The sequence below is a fragment of the Rhodotorula graminis genome (genome assembly GCF_001329695.1).
Source record: "Rhodotorula graminis WP1 unplaced genomic scaffold RHOBAscaffold_3, whole genome shotgun sequence".
Lineage (NCBI taxonomy): Eukaryota > Fungi > Basidiomycota > Microbotryomycetes > Sporidiobolales > Sporidiobolaceae > Rhodotorula > Rhodotorula graminis.
In genome coordinates, this window is record NW_017264930.1 from 311,393 (window position 1) to 333,980 (window position 22,588).

At 66.6% G+C, this 22,588-nt stretch overlaps 8 protein-coding genes across 8 annotated transcripts in view; 5 read left to right on the forward strand and 3 right to left on the reverse strand.

Moving 5' to 3' along the window:
• Positions 1–20: 20 nt before the first annotated feature.
• Positions 21–802, forward strand: RHOBADRAFT_42009 (uncharacterized protein; the record flags this gene model as incomplete). The annotated part of the gene is made up of 4 exons (XM_018413994.1): positions 21–207; positions 276–446; positions 535–685; positions 775–802. Coding segments are annotated over 4 exons (537 nt in total), but the record flags the coding sequence as incomplete, so codon positions are not given.
• A 789-nt stretch (positions 803–1,591) lies between these two features.
• RHOBADRAFT_51791 (uncharacterized protein) lies at positions 1,592–3,769 on the forward strand (the record flags this gene model as incomplete). Its single annotated transcript, XM_018416018.1, has 6 exons — positions 1,592–1,726; positions 1,838–2,193; positions 2,259–2,792; positions 2,878–2,936; positions 3,042–3,128; positions 3,190–3,769. The coding sequence occupies 6 exons, from the start codon at positions 1,592–1,594 to the stop codon at positions 3,618–3,620; spliced, it is 1,602 nt and encodes a 533-aa protein (XP_018272850.1). The 3' UTR covers positions 3,621–3,769.
• A 211-nt stretch (positions 3,770–3,980) lies between these two features.
• Positions 3,981–7,164, reverse strand: RHOBADRAFT_31343 (uncharacterized protein; the record flags this gene model as incomplete). The annotated part of the gene is made up of 12 exons (XM_018412964.1): positions 3,981–4,012; positions 4,083–4,360; positions 4,469–4,619; positions 4,684–5,154; positions 5,251–5,302; positions 5,447–5,465; positions 5,536–5,825; positions 5,986–6,082; positions 6,208–6,304; positions 6,370–6,455; positions 6,541–6,656; positions 6,928–7,164. The coding sequence occupies 12 exons, from the start codon at positions 7,162–7,164 to the stop codon at positions 3,981–3,983; spliced, it is 1,926 nt and encodes a 641-aa protein (XP_018272851.1).
• Positions 7,165–8,028: 864 nt separating this feature from the next.
• RHOBADRAFT_51793 (uncharacterized protein) lies at positions 8,029–9,854 on the forward strand. Its single transcript, XM_018416019.1, has one exon. It carries the CDS (start codon positions 8,036–8,038, stop codon positions 9,791–9,793), a length of 1,758 nt encoding a protein of 585 aa, XP_018272852.1. The 5' UTR covers positions 8,029–8,035; the 3' UTR covers positions 9,794–9,854.
• A 514-nt stretch (positions 9,855–10,368) lies between these two features.
• Positions 10,369–11,497, forward strand: RHOBADRAFT_51794 (uncharacterized protein). Its single transcript, XM_018416020.1, has 3 exons — positions 10,369–11,001; positions 11,067–11,180; positions 11,244–11,497. Exons 1-3 carry the CDS (start codon positions 10,408–10,410, stop codon positions 11,463–11,465), a joined length of 930 nt encoding a protein of 309 aa, XP_018272853.1. The 5' UTR covers positions 10,369–10,407; the 3' UTR covers positions 11,466–11,497.
• Positions 11,498–12,151: 654 nt separating this feature from the next.
• Positions 12,152–16,333, reverse strand: RHOBADRAFT_12789 (uncharacterized protein; the record flags this gene model as incomplete). The annotated part of the gene is made up of 14 exons (XM_018412105.1): positions 12,152–12,437; positions 12,502–12,812; positions 12,896–13,157; positions 13,225–13,302; positions 13,380–13,759; positions 13,855–14,286; positions 14,377–14,551; positions 14,620–14,750; positions 14,819–14,917; positions 14,989–15,103; positions 15,213–15,312; positions 15,396–15,465; positions 15,573–15,736; positions 15,886–16,333. Coding segments are annotated over 14 exons (3,051 nt in total), but the record flags the coding sequence as incomplete, so codon positions are not given.
• Positions 16,334–16,376: 43 nt separating this feature from the next.
• Positions 16,377–21,356, forward strand: RHOBADRAFT_51796 (uncharacterized protein; the record flags this gene model as incomplete). Its single annotated transcript, XM_018416021.1, has 17 exons — positions 16,377–16,699; positions 16,769–16,934; positions 16,999–17,228; positions 17,326–17,479; positions 17,588–17,950; positions 18,061–18,225; positions 18,316–18,437; positions 18,576–18,807; positions 18,889–19,324; positions 19,414–19,556; positions 19,624–19,696; positions 19,776–20,051; positions 20,130–20,368; positions 20,439–20,586; positions 20,666–20,814; positions 20,898–21,058; positions 21,136–21,356. The coding sequence occupies 17 exons, from the start codon at positions 16,377–16,379 to the stop codon at positions 21,314–21,316; spliced, it is 3,561 nt and encodes a 1,186-aa protein (XP_018272855.1). The 3' UTR covers positions 21,317–21,356.
• An 881-nt stretch (positions 21,357–22,237) lies between these two features.
• Positions 22,238–22,588, reverse strand: part of RHOBADRAFT_64594 (uncharacterized protein) — a 1,526-nt gene continuing 1,175 nt past the window's right edge. The window contains exon 7 of the mRNA XM_018418520.1: positions 22,238–22,561. Within this exon, the coding sequence (XP_018272856.1) occupies positions 22,287–22,561 (275 nt within the window). The 3' untranslated portion in view covers positions 22,238–22,286. The remainder of the gene's footprint in view (positions 22,562–22,588) is intronic.

Below are 22,588 nucleotides of genomic sequence, written 5' to 3' on the forward strand. Positions count from 1 at the left end.
TCGATCGCAGCAGCACAAGTGCGTACAAGAGCGGCTCGACCTCGTCGTCGTCGTCGACCAAGCAGGCCTCGACCTCGTCCGGCAACCAGCTCGCCGCCTCTTCTAGCAACGTCCTCGTCTCGAGTGGCGTCAACAAGTTCCTCGGCACCAACACCGGTGCGATCGCGTCCTGGTTCCGCACGAACTCGGGCGCCGACTCCACGAACGGTCCGTCTTCCTGTCCCTCTTTCCGCTCCCTCAGTTCCTCGCCCGACTGACATACTCGAACGCGACAGGTCACTCCTGGTGCTACTACCCCTACAACGACGACACGCCGGGCTTCGCTATCTCGCTCAACACGATGATGTCGGACGCCAACTGGGACGCGACCGCCGCGAGGCAGAAGTACTGCGGCCTCGAGGCCGTCGTCACGACCCCGGCCGGCAAGCAGCTCACCCTCTACGTCAGTGAGTCGCTCGTCCCTCTTTCGTCGCCGAGCCTCGCAGCTTGGGGCCGCCGTCGGACAAAGCGCTCACCCTCCTCCTCGCGCCACAGCCGACGCCTTTGACGACGCCTGGGTCCTCACGCCGACCAGCATCGACGTCGTCTACAACTCCTTCACCAAGCTTCTCGGGTGGCAGACGTCGAGCAAGAACGACGTCATCCAGAATGTCTCGTGGCGCTTCACGGGCAACCGCAAGGAGCAGTGCGTCCGCCTTTCTCCCGCGTTCGAGGACGTCGATCTAACGGTCGAACCTCTTCCTCCTCCTTCCTCTCGCCTTTCTCTGTCTCCAGGTACAAGTACGCCGGTGCCGGCAACTAGACTCGTGCTCGGTCGGTCGGCAGACGAGATTGAGCAGTAGAATCGCGAGCTTCAGAACTAGACGAGTGCAACCTTAGAGTCGCCTTCCTGAGCATCATTGGTGCCCAGGCTCGATGTCCTGCATTTGTGAGCCGTCGAGAGCGAGCGAGCGAGGCGACAGCGCCGACGCTTTGACCTCGTTTCGACCTTCCCAAACCGCCGATCTCTTCTTCCCTCTCGCTCTCGCTTGTCGTCGACCGTTCCCGTCCGTTTCGCAATCTATCGACGTCGTGCGTGAGCACTGCTAGAGCGCTCGGAACCGACCAAGCGAGCGCTGCACGCGCTGCCTCCTCTTCGCCTCCTCCTCGAACGTCGACTCGGCGGGTCCCCAGCTTTTGATCTCGCATGCGCTTCTCGCGCTTCTTCTACGAGCCGTCCTCGCACCTGCTGGCTCGTCGACTCTTTCGCGTTGCTCGCGCCCCTTGAGCTTTGTGCTCGCCGGCGGACCGGGGAAAGAGTCCAGGCTCGATCGCCCGCGCGCCACGTCGAGCAGCAAACGCGCTTGCGCGCACTTGCTCTCGCTCCTCGCCTCTTGCTCCAGCAGTGCACCTGTCCGACTGGCTCGGCTCAGCTACTCGAGGTGCGTGCGGTCGCACATCTGTTCAAGTTCCGCGGCCTCTTCTCACCTCGCACCCTTGGTCGCTCGCAGCTCAAGTTCAGCGACACGCACCTCGCCCACTCGACCTCTCCTTCCTCCGCCAGAGCACCGCCTATCCTGCACAACCTCCCGAGCACGCACCAGCACGCGCCATGTCCGTCATCGCGCGCAGCGTCGGCCACACGGTGTGGCCCGAGATCGCCGGACCGGTCTTCCTGTTCACCCTGTGCGGCGTCGCGGTGACGGTCGGGTGCGAGGTGTCGGGCTACGCCATGAAGGTCAACACGGTGCGTCCATCGCCCACGAGGCTCCTCTCGTTCGTGCTCGCAGAGCCGCAGAGCCGCGAGCTCCTCCCTCGTCCAGGTCCTGACCTTGCGCTATGCGCTCCCGTCCTGCAGATCATGCTCTCGGTCCTCACGACGATGTTGTCGTTCGTCGTCTCGCTGCGCACGTCGAGCGCACTTGAGCGCTGGAACGCCGGTCGCCAAGCGTGGTCGACCCTGTCGGTCGCCTCGAGGAACCTGGGTTCGCTCATCTGGATCCACGTCGGCTCGACGACTCTTACGCCTACCGAGCAGGCCGAGATCGTCACTGGCAGCGACGAGGACGAGATCGAGCGCCTCAAGTCGCTCATCGAGAAGCGCACGATGCTCAACCTTATTCAAGCCTTCGCGACGGCGACCAAGCACCACGTTCGCGGCGAGAGCGGCGCGTTCTACGACGACCTGTACGACCTCGTCAAGCCTTTGCCCAAGTGCGTCGACTCGAGTCTCTCTCTCTCGAACCTTGAGCGAGCTCGACCTGACCGTCCTTGCTCAGGTACTCGTTCCCGTCCGGCATCGACGACCAGAACGGCATCGCGCGCGAGACCGTCACCGGCATCTGGCGGTCGCCGCTTCCCGACGGCACCTACGTGATCCCGACCTCGATGACCTCGTCCATGTCGTCGTCGCCGTCGGGCGCAGCCACGCCCCGCTTCGGCTCCGCGTCTACGTCGCAGCTCGGCCACCTCGACCTCGAGAAGGGCACTGTCGACGGTATCGACGGTATCGGCGAGCTCGGCAGGGTCGCCAGGGAGGGCGACTCGACGTCGCGCGAGATCAAGCTCGCGCCGGGCTACAACCCGCCGCCGCGCGGCCTGTACCACTACGCCCCGGCTTTTCTCCTGTTCCGGCCGATCGTCAGCCTGTTCAAGCCGGTCGAGAAGAAGCACAAGCTGTCATTCGGCACGAACCTCCCGCTCGAGATCCACCTCCACCTGTCGGGCTATCTGTCGACGCTCATGCAGCGCGGCACCATCCCTACGCCGCTCGTCAGCGTCTACTACGCCTCGATCAACTCTCTCGCCGACTCGTACGTCCCGAACGACGCCGCGTCTCTCATCATTGGCCGAGACTGACTCTCCTCGTCCACCCCCTCCCCTCCTCGCGCGTTACAGACTCGGCACTATGGAGCGCGTGCTCTCGACGCCTCTGCCCTTCTCGTACATCGTGCACCGTGTGTCCCCTCCCCCTTTCGTTGACGAGGAGCCCTGGCGCCGTCGGGCCGAGTCGACCGCGTGCCACCACCCGAACAGCCTCTGACTCTCTCTCTCGCCGGCAGTTCGCGCAACGGCATACGTGTACCTCGTCCTCTTGCCGTTCCAGATCTACGCGTCACTCAAGTGGCTCACGATCCCGGCCATGTTTGGTGCGTCCACGTCGCCGACCTCGAGCGAGCTCGACGATTGACCTCCTGTTCCTGCGCGCAGTCGCGGCCTGCGTCTTCCTCGGCTTCCTTGAGCTCGGCGAGCAACTCCAACAGCCGTTCGGCTACGACGACAGCGATCACGACCTGGACAAGTACTGCGCGCTCGTCGCCGCCGAGCTGCAAGAGATCGCCGCCCACTCGCCGCCGACCGCCTCGTCCTTCGTCTTCTCGTCGCTCAACACGCCCTTCAAGCCTTTCGACCGTCGCTCGGCACCCGAAATACTCGCGTCGTTCTCGGAGAAGCACGGCGGGACCGACCAGGACGTCGTCAAGGGCGTCCCGGGCATGCGCCACTTCCTCACGCGGCACTGGCACGAGCTCGAGGACCGCGCGGCGAGGGACCGCTCGGCGCGCAAGAAGCGCGGCGTCGGCGCGACCTGGACCAAGACCGACGAGGACGGCAGGATGGTCCACGTCTGCACGCTCAAGTAGCCGTCGACGCTCGAGAAGGGCCGGTCCCTCTCTCGCGCTCGTCCACCTTTCATAGACACTCTCTCCTTCTCGTCTCTCCTTCTCGATGATATGCCCACTCCCTCCTTTGCATAGCCGCACCCTTGCACTGCACCCTCGTTCGCCCCTTCTCGCCTGCCAGCTCTCGAGAGGCAACTTGAGAAGGTCGACGCTCGGCCCTCTTGCCATCTCTCGCTACCTGAGAGGCCATAATGGTGCCGAACGAATGATCTATTGCTGCGTATGACAATGATGGAGTACCGAGAGGGAATCTAGCTGCGAGGCGCCGGGAGAGGGAGCGAGACAAAGAGAGAGAGAAAGGAAGAAGGCGAGGGGGAGCTCTCAGACGTCCACGAGCTCGAGGGGACGGTACACTGCGTGCGGATGCTCGTTGTCAGTTGTCTGCGACGAGGGGCGAGGGAGGGGAGGGAGAGGCGGACGCACCAGGGTCCCACTGCATGCGGCGAACCTCCTCCTCGGTAAAGGGGTCGTCGCGCTGGATCTGGCTGACGCCCTCTGCCCGAGCGGCATTGGCGACTGCGACCGCGACCTTGACCGAGACGTGACGAAGGTCGTGTAGTGCGGGCAAGAGCGACTCGGCGGGATCCTCGAGTGCTGGGGAGAGCTGCGCGAGCGCGCTCACGCCCGAGGTGATCATGCTGTCGGTGAAACGAGTTGCGCGTGCGGCGATGACGCCGAGGCCGAAACCAGGGTAGATGAGGCTGCAGAAAGGTGAGGGGCGTCAGGGGCTGGCTGCGTGGGGAAGACCGGCGGGGAGGGACGGACGCGTTGTTCTGCGAGGGGGAGGCGGCGTCAGTGACGGCGCGCACCTCCAAAGAGGGAGAAAGGGACGCACAGCCTCGGCGACCTTGTGCAGCTTGCCGTCCGGCTTGAGGACGGCAGGGAAGGGCGAGCCGGTAGCCATGAGGGCCTTGCCGTGCGTCCACTTGTTGATGTCGGCCGGGTCGGCCTCGGCGAGACCTGCAAGTGCTCAGACGAGTCAGCCGACGCCTGAGCATCGATAAGATGGAGAGAGGGGACGCACGAGTCGGGTTCGAGAGCGGGAAGATGATCGGGCGGTCGACGTGGCTCGCCATCTCCTTGACGACCTCCTCGGTGAACGCGCCCGACTGGGTCGAGCAGCCGATGAGGATGGTCGGCTTGGCCTGCTTGACCGTCTCGAGGAGGTCGATGCGACCGTTCTCGTCACGAGCCCAAGCCGAGACCTCGTCGGCGTCGCGGATGAAGTGCTCCTGGCCCGGGCGAAGGAGCTCCGAGTGCGCCGAGGTGAGGAGGCCCGGGCGGTCGACGCAGTAGAACATTTGGCGGACCTCGTCCGACGACAGGCCCTCCTCGGTCATGAGCGCCGTGCGCAGGCCGTCGGCGATGCCGAGACCGGCGGTGCCGAGGCCGAGGATGGCGATGCGCTGGTCCTTGAGCTCGCTCTTCGCGACCTTGACGGCCGAGACGAGCGCCGCGAGCACAACTGCGGCGGTGCCCTGCGAGTCGTCGTTGACTGGACGAGGGGAGGAAGTCGAGGTCAGGGACCGCGTCCGACAAGTGCAACAGGGAGAACGAGGTGGCGACGAGGAGGAGGAAGAGCGAGACTCACAGCACGACTGCTTGGGGCGGAACTTCTGCAGAAGCCTCGACGCATTGTCGACCTGTAGAGGAGAGAGAGGGTCGTCAATCGCCGAACCTCGACGGCTGAAAGCGGTCCGCACGGCCGCTCGGGCCTCCTCGGCCTCTCGACGCTCTCGACGCTCGCGTCGAGCGCCACACAGGCCGCAAGAGGGACGTCGACTCACAGCAAAGTCCTCGAAGTGGCTGCAGAGGGTACAGAGAGTCAGTCGGGCCCGGCAGGAGAACAAGGCCGGAGGGAGAAAAGGGGACGCACAGCATCGCCTGCGGGTATGCCTCGCGCACAATGTCGCAGAACTTGTCGACGAACTGGTCGTACTTCTCGCCGCGAATGCGCTTGCGGCGCAGGCCGAGGTAGAGCGGGTCGTTGAGCAGGGCCGGGTTGTCGGTACCGACGTCGAGCACGACGGGGAGGATTCGGGATGGGTCGATGCCGCCGCCGAGCGTGTAGATGTTGGCCTTGCCCATCGAGATGAGGATGCCTCCGACGCCCTGGTCACCGATACCGAGAATGCCCTCCGAGTCCGTGACGACGATCAAGTCGACCTGCGAGGTGAGGTTCGACGGTCAGTTCACGCTCGGCCAGGATCGAGGGTTGAAGAGGACGTACATCCTTGGGCCGCTTTGCCGCGAGCATGAGCTCCCTGTGTTCGAGGAGAAACGGGTCAGTCTCGGCTGCGAGAAAAGGAGAATCGACCGTCGTGACGCACTTGAGCTGGTGACGGTGCTTGTAGCTCAGGAACAGGCCATCAGGGCGACGCCAGATAGTCGAGTACTTCTGAATCGCCTCGCCGACGGTCGGACTGTAGCAGAGAAGCGTCAGGACGAGGCCAGTCGAGGAGAGAAGGTTCGCGAGTTGACGAAGAGGAACGGACGTGTAGATGACGGGAAGGACTGCGTCGCTCGCGGTACGTCAGGACAGGACTACGAGGGAGAGAAAGAGAGCAGAGACGCACGCTCGTTGAGATGCCGCAGGCAGAGAGAGTAGAAGAGGACGATGTTTTGGTCGCGCAGGGACGAGAGGACTGTGCGCTCGGGCGACGGTCAGTTTTCCTGTCAGGAGGCGAGACAGGGTGTCGCATCGACGCACAAGTGTACTTGGCGAGCGGGTTCGGGCGCTCCTGCAGCTGTGCCCAGGCGCGCTTGCACTGCTGCTCGAGCGAGTGGACCTCGTACCTGTAGACGCCGAATGGCGTGAGCTCGTCCAGTCCCAGCCGCTCGCACGGCGTACAGAGAGATACGAGAGAGATACTCGACGCACGGGAGGAGACCGCAAAGCCCGAACGACGTGCGCTCCTCGAACGTGAACCCGGCGCCCTTGTTGAGCGTCGGCTCGTTCAAGAGGGCGCGTCCGCGAAGCGCCGTCCAGATGGGACGCTGAATGATGTCGTAGAGAGGCGGAAGAAAGTGGACGGGAGGGCGTAGGTCGAGGTGAGGAGGAGGGAGAGCGTTTCGGCCGGGAGGTGGAAGGAGGAGAAGGTCAGCTCTCGTGCTCGAGACACGGCTCCTCGCTGCGCGTTCCACGCTCGACGTGACCCTCCGAGCTCCGACAGACACCTCTGCGCCGCCGCAGAAGCCCTCGTGCGCCTTTGAGCTATACTTGGCGCTGCTCGCGCGAGAGAGGGAGGAGAGGACGACGGCGACGGACCAGGTTCTTCTCGTGCTCGGTGTACTCCTGGTTCTCGTGGAGCTGGTCGTGCTCTGGCGCGACAGCCTGGCCCTCCTCGGTCTGGAGGCGGAGCTTGTGCGAGGGCGACTCCTGGTGCGCGGCCGACTGGAAGCTGCGCGACGGTGCGCTCGGCCCGACGGCGGCGGGCCGCGCGGCGAACGCGGGCGAGGCGGCACGGCGCGTAGCGAGGCGCAGGAGCGCAGTCGGAGCGGGCATCGTCTGCGCGAGCGAGGGCTGGGCGAGCTCGAGGCGAGGCGAGGGCGGAAGCGACGAGCTCGTCGAGCGACAGCGGGTGCCGCCGGGAGCGCACAACTGCCCGAGCTGGCCCGGGCGCGGTGAGCGCTGTTGCGCACAAGGGCAGCGGGGTCCGGAGAGCGCTCTGGAGAGATGCGGAGCATCGATTTCGACGAGGAGGCCTCGGTCGAGAAGGGTCCGACGTGTGCCGCTCGCTGAGCTGGCGCAAGCGTGGTGCGTGCATAGGTGCGCTCGAAGTGCGAGCTGTCGCTTAGAGCCAAGCTGCGCGGCACAGAGAGCGCGTGAAGGAGAGAGAGAGAGCGAAACAAGCGACGAGCGAGACAACGTCGCTGTCGTCTCCTCTCGCTCACTCTGCTGGTACTCCAGCGGGCTGTAGTCCAGTGTAGAGACTCGATTGTACCATCCAGCAAGACACGACGGCCGCAGAGAGCGAGAGCGAAATCCTTCAACGTTCGCGAGCTCGCCGCCTCGACGAGGGCAGCTCCCCCCCCCTCACTCTCGCCAGCCTCGCACCTCGCTCTTGCGGTGCAGTCCAGGTCGCACAAGGCACCCCGAGATCCGTCTCGACCGCCTGTGCCCACCTCCACACTCGACCAGTCCGTTGCGGCGTCGTCCTCGCCCCCTCTGCCCTCGGCTGCCCTCCCCCTCGTCTCGCCCTCTCGCCCTCGCTGTCCGCCTCGAGGTGAGCCCGCCGACCGATCCTGACCTCGCCGGCACCAGCCTGACTCTCCCTTGCCTCGCAGTACACCTACACCTGTCGCCTCTCTCGCCCTCGCCGCCACCGCCTCCCAAGCCTCGCCACGATTCGTCGGGCGTCGACCGGTCGCTGAACATGGACTCGGAACTCGACGCGGCGTCGGCCTTCCTCGCCTCGTACCTCCAGCAGGGCAACGGCACCTTCTCTGCCAAGCTCGCCGCCGTCCTCGCCCAACGGTACGACGGCCACTGGCACTCGTCCGACCCCGAGCGCGGCTCGGCCTTCCGCGCCCTCATCCGCACCCCGGCCTCGCTCGACGCCTCCCTCGTGGTCGCCGCCGCCGGCGCCGGCATCTCGGTCGACGAGCTCGAGCGCGCCCTCACCGCCGCCGACCACAAGGTGCACCTCGGCAGCCGGTGGACGCTCTGGGTCGACCCGGGCTGCGTCTCGCTCCGCGTCGAGCGCGGCGAGGGCGGCGTCGGCCGCGACGGCCAGTTCATCGAGATCTACGGCAAGCTGCCCGACGCGCTGCGCAACTACGCCGTCCCGCTCGCGACCGTCGAGGCGGCCGCCGCCGCAGCAGCAGCAGCAGCAGCCGCGAGCGCTGCGGCCAAGCTGCTCGCGCCGCCCGTCGAGGCCGCCGCGCCGTCGTCGCCGGTCAAGCGCTCGAGGGCCATCCAGATCATGGCGCCGCCGAGCGGGCGAGGTGCGCTGCAGGCGATGACCAACGCGGCCCTCCAGCCCGACTCGCCGCTCCGCACGGGCGGTCCTCGGCAAGGCGCCCTTCTCGCATCGCCCCACATCATCCCGCCCACCCCTGTTCGCCCTCTGCCCGCCGCCGAGGCCGACGTCTTCTCGCCGACGCCGGCCGGCGGCCTCCTCGGCCCGCCGCGGTCGCCCTCGCCGGGCAGCGGCAGCTCGACCTCGACGGGCAGCAAGTCGCACTCGCTCTCGCCGTCGACCTACCGCCCGTCGTCGCCTCTCGGCCTCCCCACGGCGCGCCGATCGTCGTCGCGCGCGTCGTCCATCTCGTCCCTGTCGGCCGACTCGTCCGACGGCGAGACGTCGTGCACCGACTCGCTCTTCTCGGCATCGGGCGACAGCTCGGCGTCGGTCGCGTCGTCGATCCACGCCGCACAGCAGGCCATGTGGAAGGGCCTCGACGCCAAGTCGCGCGACCTCGTCGACGCCGACGGCTTCCGCATCCCTGCCCTCCCCCGCACCCATGCGCACTCGCGCGGCTCGTCCATGTCGTCCCTCGCCCCGCCGCAGTCGCCCTCGTCGGCCACCATGAGCCCGTCGTCGTCGTCGACCGCTGGCGGCCGGTCCCTCCCCGGCTCGCCGACGAAGCCTCGGCGCCGCGGCGTCCGAGGCGGCCAGTCGCACCGGTCCGAGTCGAGCCACTCGCACCACTCGTCGATCTCGTCCATCACGTCGCTCGGCTCGACCGCCGTCCCGTCGACGCCGTCGCAGGGCGGCAACGCCGAGCTCGCCCCGTCGCCGGCGACGACCCCATCGGGCCGTACCCGCACCGAGACGTCCTCGTCGGCCCAGACCGCGACCGAGTACTCGAACGGCCTCGTCAAGGTCCTCGGCGGCGGCGTCCTGCTCGGCTGCGCCAAGGGCACGACCGGCGCGCGCACGCCCGGCTCGGTCGGCGGCACCACCGGCGAGGAGGGCTCGCGCCGACGCCGTCGTGAGCGCGGCCGCGGTGGGCGTGGCGGCGGCGGCGCCAACGCGCACGGCCTCGGCGGCGACCGCAGCGGCGCGACGAGCCCCGCGTACGGCGGCTACCCGAACATGCCGGCGAGCCCCGTGTGGGCGCCTGTCGGCGTCAACCCGTACGCGCACCTCCCGCAGGCCTACTACGGCCACTCGCCGATGCAGGCCTGAGCGTGCTCGGCACTACGGCGAGGCGGTCCGCCCTCGATTTGCCCTTCCCTTTCCCCTCCTTCGACCTTCGCCCTCTCGTGTGCCCTCCAGGATTTGTCTCGTCACGCCCCCAAGCATTCGCCCTCACATGCCCCATCCCGTCGTCTCTCTTTGCCGCCTATTTGCCCGCTGTCATACCCTCATCTGCATCCCTCCCTCGCTCCCGCTCCTCCTTCCCCACTTCGCCTTTCCCTCCTCGTGCCGTCGTCCTTTCCGAGCCATCTTTTCGCCGCCCATAGTCGCACCCTCGCGTTCTGTCTTGTGTCTATTCCGTTCGCCCTGCATCGTCGAGATCTGCATCGCTCTCGGTCGCCGCGACCGTCTTTCCCTCGAGAGGTTCGTCGAGTGAGAGGCTCTCGTGCTCTCCCTCTCTCTCTCTCGGCCGCGATAGAGAGCTCGGGTCGCCCTCGAGAGCCTGCAGGTCTGCTAGAGCGCCCGCCTCGGCCGACTGCAAGCGAGAGAGTCAAGCCTCGCGCCACCTCGACTTCATCAGCTCGTTTCCCCTCTCCTGCCTCTCCTCGCCGCCTCAAGCGCCTGAGCGACTCGCCGACATCACCACGGTCCTCTAGGCACCTATGTCTGCCGTCCCGTACCACCTCATCGACGCCTTCACGCGCGAGCGCTTCGCCGGCAATCCGGCCGCCGTTGTTCACTTCGCCGCCGACGACGCGCGCGCGCAAGACTCGCAGCTCCTGCTCAAGGTCGCACGCGAGTTCAACCTGTCCGAGACGGCCTTCCTGCTGCCGCTCAAGGACGTCGAGCGCGAGTTCGCGGCGGGCGAGGGCGGGCAACCGGACCCGAGCTACTCGCTGCGGTGGTTCACGCCGTCGGTCGAGTTCCCTCTCTGCGGGCACGCCACGCTCGCTTCGGCACATGCGCTCTTCTCGACGCGGCACCTTGATGCGAGGCGCCTGCGCTTCGAGACCATGTCGGGCACGCTTTTCGCCGCGCGACTTGAGGACGGCCGCATCGAGCTCGACTTTCCGGCCGACCAGGACGTCCTCGAGCGCAACGAGAACGAGGCCGACAAGGTCGCGAGCCTCGTCGAGCAGGCCCACGCCGAGCTGTCGCAGCACGTCGTCGCTATCGCCGTCGGCCGACTGGGCGGCGTCGTCGAGCTGGACGCCTCTTTCGACCTTCAGCACGCCGACATTGACGCCAAGCCACTCGTGCGTCCCTTTTCTCTTCCTCGAGCGTATCTCGAACCTCGACTGACCGGCCCCGTCGTCCGCAGGCCGCGTCGAGCCGGTACTTCGTCTTCACCCAAGCGGCGCACGTGCACTTTCCGCAACACGCCGTCTACTCTCGGGTGTTCGACGGCGCAGAAGACATTCCCGAGGATCCAGTTGTGCGCCCCTCGCTCCTCGAGTCTCTTCTGGGCCAGCCGACTGACCATTCTCCCTCGTCGCAGACCGGCTCGGCGCACTGCATCCTTGCGCCGTACTACCTCTCGCCAACCTCGCCAGGCTTCAAGAGCATCGAGTCGTCGACGCATCGAGGCGCTTCCTCATTCTCGGCGAGGCAGGGCGGCAGCAGGCAGGGAGAGCTCGAGGTCGTGTGGGATGAGGAGCGAGGGCGGGTCAAGCTTCGAGGCTGCGCCGTGACGGTCATGGATGGGTCGCTCAGCCTGTAGAGACGATCTCGATGCACTCGACAGCGGTTCGCTCGCAGCGCTGAAAAAGAGAGTCAAAGAAAGATATCGTCGAGAGCAGTCTCCCTCTCAGGCGAGACGACGCGACCGAGTACAACACTCGCACTGCATGCTCGAGCAGCTCACGCACACGCTCAATCCCTCGCACCGAACCCGCCGCTCCTCCTCTTGCCCGCGCTCCCCTCGCCGGCGCTCCCTGCCCCGCCGTCGTCCCGCAGCCCGAGGCCCTCAAAGTCGCGCATGAGCGTCCCCCACAGCCGAGTCTTGGCCCCGCCCGTCACCGAGCCCTGTCCCTGCTGCTGTACCGACGAGTTCGAGCGCGTGCTGGCGGCGCTCGAGGGTCGAGGAGGAGGAACAGGTGGGTGGTGCGGGTCGTGATGCGGCGGGCCATCGCTCCGAGGCGGCAGCGGTGGTGGTGCGGCCTGCGTCGAGGCAGAGGCAGGAGGGGGAGGTGGTGGAGGAGCGGCTGCCGAACGAGCTGCGCCCGCGCCGAACGACTGGGCGATGAAGCCCGGCCCGCCGCCGACGGCGCTCCCGCTCGGACCCGCCGCGCCGCCCGGTCCGCCGCCGCCCATGACGAACGCGCCCTTCTGCCCGAGCGCCGACAGGCCCGGGATGCGCGCACCGAGCGCCGAGACGGCGCCGCCGACGCGCTCGCCGGCGGACGGGCCCGCGGCATCACCGGCGCCGGCGCCGGCGCCGAGTGCAGGCGCGTCGGGCCCAAAGACGTCGTCCCAGAACCGGCGCGAGTGGTCGCCGTAGTCGGAGCGCATCATGACGAACGGTCGCAGGAGGCGGTTCTCGATGCGGGCGAGGTAGGCCTCGGTGAGGTACGAGCGCAAGATGTCGGGCTGGACGATGAAGACGTTGCCGAGCTGCCGCAGCATCTCGAACCGGTCGTTGAGGGCCGGGAGGGCGAAGGACGAGATGGTGTCCTGGTACAGGGCGAGGTCCCTGCAGGCGACGACAGGCGAGGGTCAAAGACGGCTCGAGAGAGGAGAAAGGAGGCGGGACGCACTTGGTGAGCATGAGGCCGCCAGTTGCGCTGACCTGGAACTTCTTGAGGTGCTCGAGAAGAAGCCTGTGGACATGGAACGCGGTCAGGGCCTGTCCGCGCCGCCTCGCCGAGAGAGAGTGTGAGAGAGGGACGCACGTGTGGAAAGTCACGCCGACCTCGGTCAAGAAGATCTCCTTGTTCCTCCCGCTCAGCGCCTCGCTCGCCGCCTCCTTGACGCGCTCGAGGAACTCGCACGCGAGCACGCACGGCTCGGTGTTGAGCCGAGAGAAGGCGAGCTCGTCGTTCTTGGGGCGAAAGTCGCCCTTCTTCTGCTTCGACAGGAGGACCGACAGGTACGAGACGATGGCTGCGACGCGTAGGAGATGTCAGTCAGAGGTCCGTCTGCGAGAGAGACGTAGAGAGAGAGAGAGGTCGACGCCCCGTCGGTCGTGCGCTGGACGATGGCGTTGACCTTGCCCTCGATGCGCACGCTCACGTGGTTGTTGAAGACGCCCATCTCGCGCCGCACAGTGACGCTCGTCCCGGCGAGTGGCACGAGCGCCGTCGAGATGTAGCGCTGCCACAGGTGCATGATCATGTCGGCGAGGCGGATGACGCCGATCGGGCGCAGGTCGGGCTCGGCCTTGCCGTCGTAGAGCGAGAGCTGGTGGATGGCGCTGCGGGTACAGAGTGTCGGTACGAGGTGGATCGGGGCCGGGGAAAGGAGAGAGAGAGGGGACGCACGTGTCGAGCGCCGTCTCGAGGTAGCCCTTGCCGAAGCTGTCGGCGAGCACCTTGAGCAGCGTGAAGGCGTTCTTGGGCCTGCAGGTCGTACTCGTAGTCAGTGTCTGTCGATCAGACGCAGGGTGGCGGAAGAGAGAGAGAGGGAGAGGACGTACACGTCGCCCGCCGGACTCAACTCGACCATCCTCCCGAGCGCCTCGGCATGCCACTCGAGCATGCGCTCGGCCACCTCGACGCTCAGCTCGCCGTCGCCGTCCTCGAACAGCATCGCCGGGTCGACCTCGCCGGGCCCTGCTCCTCCTGCGCCCTGCTTGTCCGACGCCGACGAGGCGTTGTGGGCGATGTTGCTCAGGCCCGAGAACTTCATGAGGCGATCGAGGCGCGACTTGTCGGCTTGCTCGGCGGCGGGCTGAAGGTGCTGGGCCGATGTCGACGACGAGGAAGAAGGGTGCGCGGCCTGGTGGGCGGCCGACGAGAGCTGGTTGACCACGCGGTCGAAGATCGTGTTGCTCGGCTTGGCCTTGTTGGTCGCGCGCTGTGTGTCGAGACGGCCCTATCGGTGAGTATCATGTCGACCAGGCTGGGCCGAGGGGGGACGAAAGAGGGAGAGAAAGAGAGACCGGGACGCACGTGCCAGTTGGTGAAACGGATGAGCTTGGCGGCGTACAGCTCGGTGAGGCTCTTGCCCTCCTTGTCGAGGTACCTCGCGCCCTCCATGTACGGCACAAAGAGCTCCTCCATGCTCGCGTCGAGCATCTGGCTCACGGCTGCGCCGCCCGCCCCACCGCCGCCGCCGCCTGCCCCGCCGCCCGGGAATGACGCGCTCGTCGGGCTCACGAGCTGCGACGCCGACGCCGAGCCCGTCGACGAGGGAAGCAACGACGAGGTACCCGACAGGGCTGATGCCGACGCCGACGCCGAGGTCGTGCGGAAGAACTCGTGCGCCTTGAGGTCGTCGACGAGCGAGGCGGTCTGGGCCCGGGCGAGGTGCAGGATGCGGAGGTAGGCGAGCGATGAGGATGACGACGCGGTCTGGATGAGCGTCTCGATGTAGCCCTGGATCTGCGCGCCGTGGTGGGACAAGCCTGCAGGTCAGCTTCTCTCGCTCGCGGCGAGCTGAGAAGGCGACCAAGAGGACCGTGCGCGACGCACGACTTGGGCAAAGACGCGCTGCAGGAACACCTGCATGACGATGGCCGGGTGCGGGAAGACGGCCGTGACGATCTGGGCCTCCTGGCCGACCGTGATGCGGATCTCCTCGTACAGGTTGGCGAGGCCCGGCTCGTCCTTGGGCGCAGGCGCGTCGGGATCTGGCAGCGACTCCCAGCTGCGCACGTCGTCGCAAAGGTCAGGCGCCGTCGTCGAGTGGGAGGAGGGCGAGAGGGAGGGACGCACATGGCGCCGCCGACCAGTCCGCCCGCCGCCTCCTGGACGCGCTCTTTCGAGATGAAGAAGTCGTGCTGGTTGACGTAGATCTGGATGCACGACTGGCCGCCGTTAAAGTCTTGCAGCGTCTGCGCGCAGTGCTGCGGTAGACGAGGAAGGTCAGGGCCCGTGCGCGACGATGAGAAAGGGCGAGAGGACGAGGACGCACCGCCATCGCCTTTGGGTCGCCCTTGCGGTAGTACCGGTCGAAGAGGCGCAACATGTCCTTCTCGAAGCGCTCGCAGTACCGCTCGATCGTCTCGCGCGTCTGTGAGGAGGAGGAGAAGGGTCAGTCGGGTTCGACCGAGGGGGGAGAGAAGGACGAGGACGAGGACGCACAGTCTCGGCTCCCTCGACGCCGTCGACCTCCTTGGACAAGCTGAGGAGACGCCTTGACGCGATGGCGACCTTTTGCCGCCCTTCTCGGCCGCCCTCCTTGCGCATCTTCTCGAGCCTGCTCAGGATGACGGGGGCGGGTCAGATCAAGAGTCTCACGAGGCCCGTCTATGCCCCCGTGGCACCGACAGATCCTTCGTGCAGGAGGAGGTTGAGCGTCGACGCACCTGGTCGTGTCGCCCGCCGCAAACTCGTTGTAGTACAGGATGAGGTCGTGCGCCTCGCTCGCGCGCTGCCGAAGCCGGTCGATCGACTCGAGTTGCTCGCCTGCGTCCAGCGTAGCCTGGGCAGTCAGCCATCGCGCCGAAAGAGGGCGGCGAGGGAGGGACAGGAGGACGAGAGGGACGCACCGATGCGGACGGCGGTGCGGCCAACCGAGGTGATCTTGCCGTCGAGCGCCTGGAACTGCGAGTTGACCGTCTGCGTACAAGGAGTAGAGGTGAGCGTGCGGTTTGGTCGAGAAAAGGCCAAGGCGCATGCTCGTCGAGCGAGGGCCTCGAGCCTAGACGACCAGGTCGCAGACGCACCTCGAAACCCGCCTTGGCGCCGCGCACGTCTCCTCGGTACGTCCTCTCTGCGACGGCGACTTGTCGCTCGAGCTCGGACGTCTTCTGGGCGTTGGCCTTGCGCAAAGGGAGGAGCTGGGCGAGGGCGGCTTCGAGGGTGCGGATGTGGGGTGCCGGGTCGAACGCTGTGTGCGAGGCGAGGCTAGTCAGTGCGGTCTCTACATGGCTCTGGAGGCGTGCTGTAAAGCGCTGCGGTGCGCTTGGCTGTCGACAGGAAGCGTGGCGCCGCGAGTCGAGGTGGGCGGGAGGAGGGGGACGAAGGAGGGGGACGCACTGCCGATGGTCTTCTGGCGCTTGACCTCGGGGTCCATGAGCGAGGTGACGAAGCGCGAGACGTCGAACGCGGGCTGCTGGAACGTGTCGAGCGAGATGGGTGCGGCGGCGAGGGTTGACCGAGATGGGGGAGCTGGCGGTTGCGGTGGGGCAGACGATGGCGGGACGGCTGGGTGTGGTGCAGAGGACGCCATCCTGCTGGCTGCACGTGCTCGCTGCGCAGTTGGTGGACGGCAGCAGCGAGGGAGCGTGGGTTGCAAGAGCGATGAGGTGGGGAGGAGGAGGCGCCGGTCGCTCTCAGCTCGCAGCGGGTGTTGTGAGGGTGCGCGCAGCTGTACTATCTGTTCGTACGCCTGTCTGTCCCCTCTGCTGTCGCCCCTGTCGAGGTTGTGGCCGGGTTCCGTCGACTCGGGTTTTGGTCCCGCGTCGCCGCGCGTGCGCCTCCTCATCTCCCTCGACCCCTCGCTCGCCTCCCTCGCCCCGACCGAGGCCATGAGCGACTCGGACGGCGACACCCCGATGCCCTCGGGCAGCGCACCCGCCCGCAACACCAACCGCCACGCCCGCTCCCACTCGGACGACGACGCCGGCTCCCCCTCGTCCGCCGACCACCTCCCCGCCCGCAAGCGCGTAAAGCTCGACCAGGCCACCAAGCCCAAGCCCATCAACGGCAAGGGCAAGGCCCGCATGCCCGACTCGGACCAGAGCGGCCACGACGAGTCCAGCGACGACGACCACAAGCCCGTACGCCGCGACGGCGCCGACGACGACTTTGGCCAAGACGAGCGCCAGCACCTCGTGCGCCACGACGACGGGTCCGTCTTGCTCCAATCACACTCGGCCTCGCGCCGACCTCGCTCACCCTGCCCTCCCGTGTCGCGCAGCTACGTGACGGGCTCCATCGTCCGCATCGCGTGCCACTCGTTCCTCACCTACGACAGCGTCGAGTTTCGCCCTGGTCCGGCCCTCAACATGATCATCGGGCCCAACGGCACGGGCAAGTCGACCATCGCGTGCGCCATCGCCATCGGCCTCGGCTTTCCCGCAAAGGTGCGCCGCCAGCTCCGTCCCTCCTTTGCGCCCTCATCCCTGACGCCCTCGCTCGCCCGCCCAGGTCCTCGGCCGCTCGACCAAGCTGTCGGCCTACTGCAAGAACGACTCGAACGAGTCGACCTGGATCGAGCTCGAGCTCAAGGGCAAGCCGGGCGACAACAACCTCGTCGTGCGCCGGTACCTGTCGCGCGACTCGGAGAAGACGCGCTTCGAGCTCGACGGCAACGAGGCGACGTCCAAGGCCGTCATGGAGCACATGGAGGAGCTCCAGGTCCAGGTCGGCAACCTGTGGTGCGTCGTCGCTTCCGCTCTTTGTCCCTCGTCTTCCTCCCTTCCTCCCTCGTCAAGCCCGGTCCTGACCCTCTCGACGTCCTTCTCCCCTCGACAGCACGTTCCTGCCGCAAGACCGGGTCGCCTCGTTCGCCATGATGACGCCGCCCGAGCTCCTGCGCGAGACGCAGCACGCGGCCGGCAACGAGAACCTCACCAAGTGGCACCAGGTCCTCATCGCCGAGTACAAGCACCTCAAGGAGTCGCAGATCGTGCGTCGCCTGTCCTCTTCTCCCCTTTCCTTCGTCGTCTTAAAGGTCGAGGCTCGTGCGCCGGTACTGACCCGAACGTCCTTTTCTCTCCCTTCCGCCGCCTCGCAGGAGGTCGCCCGCCTGAGCGACGTCCTCACGCGCAAGCAGACCAAGCAGGCCGAGGCCGAGAAGGAGGTGCGCGCGTTCGAGCAGCGCGAGCGCCTCGAGCAGGACCGCGCCGTCGTCGAGGTCCTCGTCAAGTTTGCCGAGTACAACAAGGTCTACAACGAGTACGACACGATGCGCGGCGACCGAGACCGGTGCAAGAACGAGGTGTCGCAGCTCGAGGAGGTCAACCGGCCGTTCAGGGCGAGCGTCGAGGCGCTCGACGGCTTGGTCAAGGCGTGCCGCAAGGAGCAGGACAAGGTCGACAAGAAGGTCCACAACCTGTTCAAGGACGCCGACAGCTTCAAGACGAGGCTCGACAAGCTCGTGCGTCCCTCGTCTTCCCTCGTTCGGCCTACACTCGAGACCGTCGTCCCTGACCTCGAGCCGGCTCTCTTCCCCTCCCTCTTCCTCCTCGTCCTCCCACCCTTGCGCAGGACAACGACCGCAACACGGTCTCGGAGGCGATCACCGACATCAAGCGCACCGAGAACGAGCGCCGCAAGCGCGTCAACACGCTCGAGATCGCCATCGCCAAGCTCACGGACCTGGTCGCCGACGAGCCCGCCGAGGCCAACACGGCCGACCTCGACCGCCAGATCGTGCGTCCCACTTTCCTCTGTCACTCTCGACATCCTCGTTGGCGAACGTCGACACGGTACGCGAGTCCTGACGAACGCGTCGTTCCACAGAACGCTCTCAGCCGCAACCGCAACGAGATCGCGAGCCAGATCCAGGAGCGCCAGAACGAGCGCAGCGAGATCGAGCGCCAGGCGGACGAGTTTAAGCTCGCCGAGCGCACGTACGGGGCCGAGTGAGCCGTCTTCCTTTTCCCTCGTCTCGATCCCTCTCGTCGGGTTCCGGCCTGCCAGCCCCTCTCTCAGCCACACTGCTGTCGCCGGCCTCGCTCGACACGCACAGCGACTGACTATGCACCTCGTCGTCTGCGCAGGATCGAGAAGCAGCAGCAGGTGGCGACCCAGCGCGAGCGCAACCTCAAGCAGTGGGACCCCGACACGTGGAAGGCCGTCCAGTGGCTGCGGGCCAACAAGGCCGAGTTCCGCGGCCGCGTCTACGAGCCGGCGAGGCTCAGCATGTCGATGAAGAAGCAGTTCGGCAACGTCAAGCTCGACGCGCGGTACGCCGACCTCGTCGAGGGCCCGATCCCTTTGAGCGCCATCAACGTGCGTCCCTCTCTTCCACCTCGTCCCCCTCTCTCCCTCCCTGCGACCAGACTACTGACCCTCGCTCGTCGCGCCCTGCAGACCATCCTGTTCGAGTTCCGCGAGGACTACGACCGCATGATGAAGATCCTCACCGACGAGCCCAACCGCCGCCAGCCCAAGTCGGGCATCTCGTTCAACGGCGCCGAGGTGACGGGCATCCCGAGCGTCGACGAGATGGAGCGCCCGCTGTCGGCCGACGACCTCGCCAAGTTCGGGTTCGACTGCTACGCCATCGACCTCCTCGAGGGCCCGCCGGCCGTCCTGAGCTACCTCGCGCACAACTTTCAGCTGCACCGCATCCCGATGCAGCTCAGTCGGCGTCCTGTCGATGCTCGCGGCATCGAGGCGACGAGGCGCATCCAGCGGTACTACACGCCCGACGGCAGCTCGTCGATCAAGTTCTCGATGTACGGTCAGCGTCTCGCCCAGCTCGAGGCGCGTCCGCTCAGCAGGGCCAAGGTCCTCGGCAACGGCGGTGCGTCTCCTTCTCTCCCTCTCGCTCTCTCTCGTCCGGCTGCACCGAGCTCGACCTGACGACCGCCCTTTGGTTCCCTCGCGCCGCAGTCGACCAGGCGCGCATCGACCACTTCGTGAACAGGGTCAGCGAGGCCAAGGCGTCTCGTGCGGCGCTCAAGGGCGACTTTGACCGCAGCAAGGAGGTCGAGCAGGAGCTCGTCGAGCAGGTCAAGCAGATCGAGACCGAGAGGGTGCGTCCCTTCTCTCTCTCTCCTCCTCGAGCACTCGGGCATTAACCATGCCCTTGACGTCCTGCAGGAAGAGCTGCACCAGGAGCGCGTGAAGATGCACAAGGCGCACGCGACGTGGGTCAAGAACAAGTCGAAGCTCGGTGTGTCCCCTGCTTTCCCTCGCCTCGAGCCTCTCGATTGAGCGGGCCCCTGACCCTCGCTCTCTCCCCCTCGCCTCAGACACTGCGCAGAAGCAGCTCGACCGCGAGCTCGCCAAGCCGTCGGCGGCCGCCAAGCGCGCCCAGCTCAACGACGAGCTGCGCAAGCTCGTCGACAAGCGCGTCAAGGCGGCGCTCGGGTACGCCGACTCGACGGCGCAGGCGGCCGACTCGCAGGAGGGCGCCATCAAGGTTGCGCTCCAGGCGCTCCAGGCCGAGAGCGACTTTCGTGCGCTCGACGCGCAGGTGCGCGAGCGGAACGTCGAGCTCGAGGAGAAGAAGGCCGAGCTGGAGCAGAGTGCGTCCCCTTTTCTCTTTCTTCCCTCCTCGAGCCACTCTTAGTCACGATCCTGACGCCTCGCCTTCTCTCGCGCAGTCACCGTCAAGGTCAAGGCCGCGCTCGTCCAGGGCAAGAAGCTGTACGCGAGCGCCAACGCCGCCCTCGAGGACGCCGACGAGGAGGTCAGCGTGCGCGTCAAGGCCCGCCAGGCGGAAGACGCCCTGTCGTCGCACCAAGAGCTCAACGACGAGCTGGGCGAGCTCGACGCTCAGCTCGGCTGCATGGGCGCCGTCAGCCCGATCGTCCTCGAGGCCTACAACAAGCGCAAGGTCGAGGTGCGTCCCCTCCTCCTCCGCCTCTGCCTCTCCTCCCTCGTCCAGGACTGACACACGCCCGGCCATGCAGATCGCCGACCAGCAGGCCAAGCTCGACTCGGCCCAGGAGCGCCTCGACGAGTCGCAGCAGATCATCACGACGACCGAGAACCTGTGGCGCCCTCGTCTCGACCGCCTCATCAGCGACATCTCGGCCAAGTTTACCACCGCGTTCGACAGTGCGTCCTCTCCTTCCTCCTTGTCGTCGTCGTCGTCCTTGAGAGCGAGCACTGACCCTCGTCGTTCTTGCGCCCGCAGCGCTCGGCCTGCTCGGCGAGGTTCGCCTCGCGACCGAGGACGACTACGAGAAGTGGGGCATCGAGATCATGGTGTCGTTCCGGGACCGCAAGGACGACTCGCAGGACGTGACGCTGCATGTCTTGAGCGGTCAGCGCCAGTCGGGAGGCGTAAGTCACTTCTTCCCCTCCTTCGACTTCTTCTTCCCTTCGCCCTACCTCTTACTGACTGGAGCCTTGTTCCTCGCATGCAGGAGCGCGCCCTGACGACCGTCACGTACCTGCTCGCCCTTGCCGAGCTCGCGCGCGCGCCGTTCGCCCTCGTCGACGAGATCAACCAGGGCATGGACCAGCGTGCTGAGCGCAACATGCACAAGATGCTCGTTGAGACGACCTGCAGCCACGACGTCGGGCAGTGCGTCCCTCTCTCTCTTGGTCTCTTTCCTTGTCTGTCCTTGAGAACGAGCACTAACTTTGTCGCCCCCTCCCCAGGTACTTCCTCCTCACGCCCAAGCTCCTGCCCGACCTCGTCTATCACCCCAAGATGAAGGTCCTCGTCATCAACGTGTCGCCGTACGTCCCGAGCGACCTGACATTCCAGGGCATCCTCGACAAGAAGCGCGAGCTCGTCCGCAAGCGCAAGAACGGCGCCCGGGCTGTGCTCGCCAACTGAGGGTCGAGCGAGCGAGACGTCGAGGTGGTCGGTCGCTTTGTCGTGTTGTGCACTACTACGTAATTTTCGTCCTTTGAGCCTTGTGATTGCCCGGGGCGGGAGAGCGAGAGCAGGAAGCGTCCTGTTGTTGGCGAGGCTTGCTCGTTCGCTTGCCTGCCGGGACCTGTCCTGCCCTCTCGTGCTCGGACAGGGTCGTGGGAGAGCATCCGCGTCTCGGCGAGAGTTGACGGGAGCGAGAGAGCTGTGCGCAAGGAGGACAAGCGACTTGAGAAGGTCCCGTCGCGAGGGAGACGAGTCGAGCGGACACTACCTGGAACGGTCTGCAAATTCGGGCCCATCGTCGAGTACTCGTCTTCATAGGTCGATCCCGCACTGCTCCGTCGAACAAGAGCGAGGTCTGAGCCCAACAAACCGAGTTTCTCCTCCTGAAGCTCCTCCTCGACGCACAGTCGAGCGGACCTGTGCCATTCGTCGGTCGGGCGGCACGCTCGGCCGCACCGTATGCACCTCCACCGTCGCGTTCCGGCGTACGGTCCTCCTCAAGCTGCCGTCCCAGGTCCGCTTGGACCGCCGCCGAGGCTCGAGCGCGGCGTTCTCTCGTTCTCGCTCGTCCACCGCGACGCCCGCCTGTCGCGCAGAAGGCCGAAGCGCGGCAGAGTAGACACTCGCACCTAACCAACCGACACGGCGACCAAGGCGCGGAAAGAACGACCGGTGACCCAACTCGTGACGAGAGGAAGGAGGAGCCGTTCTTCTGCCACGCTCGCTCGACGAAGCGTCGGTGTCCTTAGTACGGCGTCGAAAGCGCGAGCGTGTCGAGCACGAGGTCATCGAGCACGAGAGAGAGCGGCGACGAGCGAGAGAGGGTGCGCAAAGCGAGGTTCTCTCGAGCGCTCTCGGACTTTCAAACGCGCCCAGGGCAAAGCGAAACAAACTTCATGCAACACACGGAAGACGCGACAGGCTGCGTCTACAAGTCGTTGTCCTCCTCGTCCGGGAGCGGGGCGGCCGCCGCTGCCGTGAGCTCCGCCTCGTAACGGCTCATGAGGTTCGCGTCGACCTGGACCTCGGGGGGCGCGAGCGCCGGGGCGGCGACGAACTCGAGGTGGGCGTTGCCGACGAGCTTGCGCGCGAGCCACAGGAACGGGCGCTCGAAGTTGTAGTTGCTCTTGGCCGAGATCTCGAAAGTACTGGAGGTTCTTCTTGCGGGGGGAAGGTGACGGCGCCCGTCTTGGACCTTCCGCTCCCTGCTCGGGGGGGGGGGGGGGGGGG

Bases quoted from the DNA above. Each gene is read 5' to 3' on its own strand.
- RHOBADRAFT_51793 (XM_018416019.1), top strand. From the start codon at position 8,036: ATGGACTCGGAACTCGACGCGGCGTCGGCCTTCCTCGCCTCGTACCTC.
- RHOBADRAFT_51794 (XM_018416020.1), top strand. From the start codon at position 10,408: ATGTCTGCCGTCCCGTACCACCTCATCGACGCCTTCACGCGCGAGCGC. The intron at 11,002-11,066 runs GTGCGTCCCTTT...CGTCGTCCGCAG, and splicing joins ACATTGACGCCAAGCCACTC to GCCGCGTCGAGCCGGTACTT. The intron at 11,181-11,243 runs GTGCGCCCCTCG...CCCTCGTCGCAG, and splicing joins ACATTCCCGAGGATCCAGTT to ACCGGCTCGGCGCACTGCAT.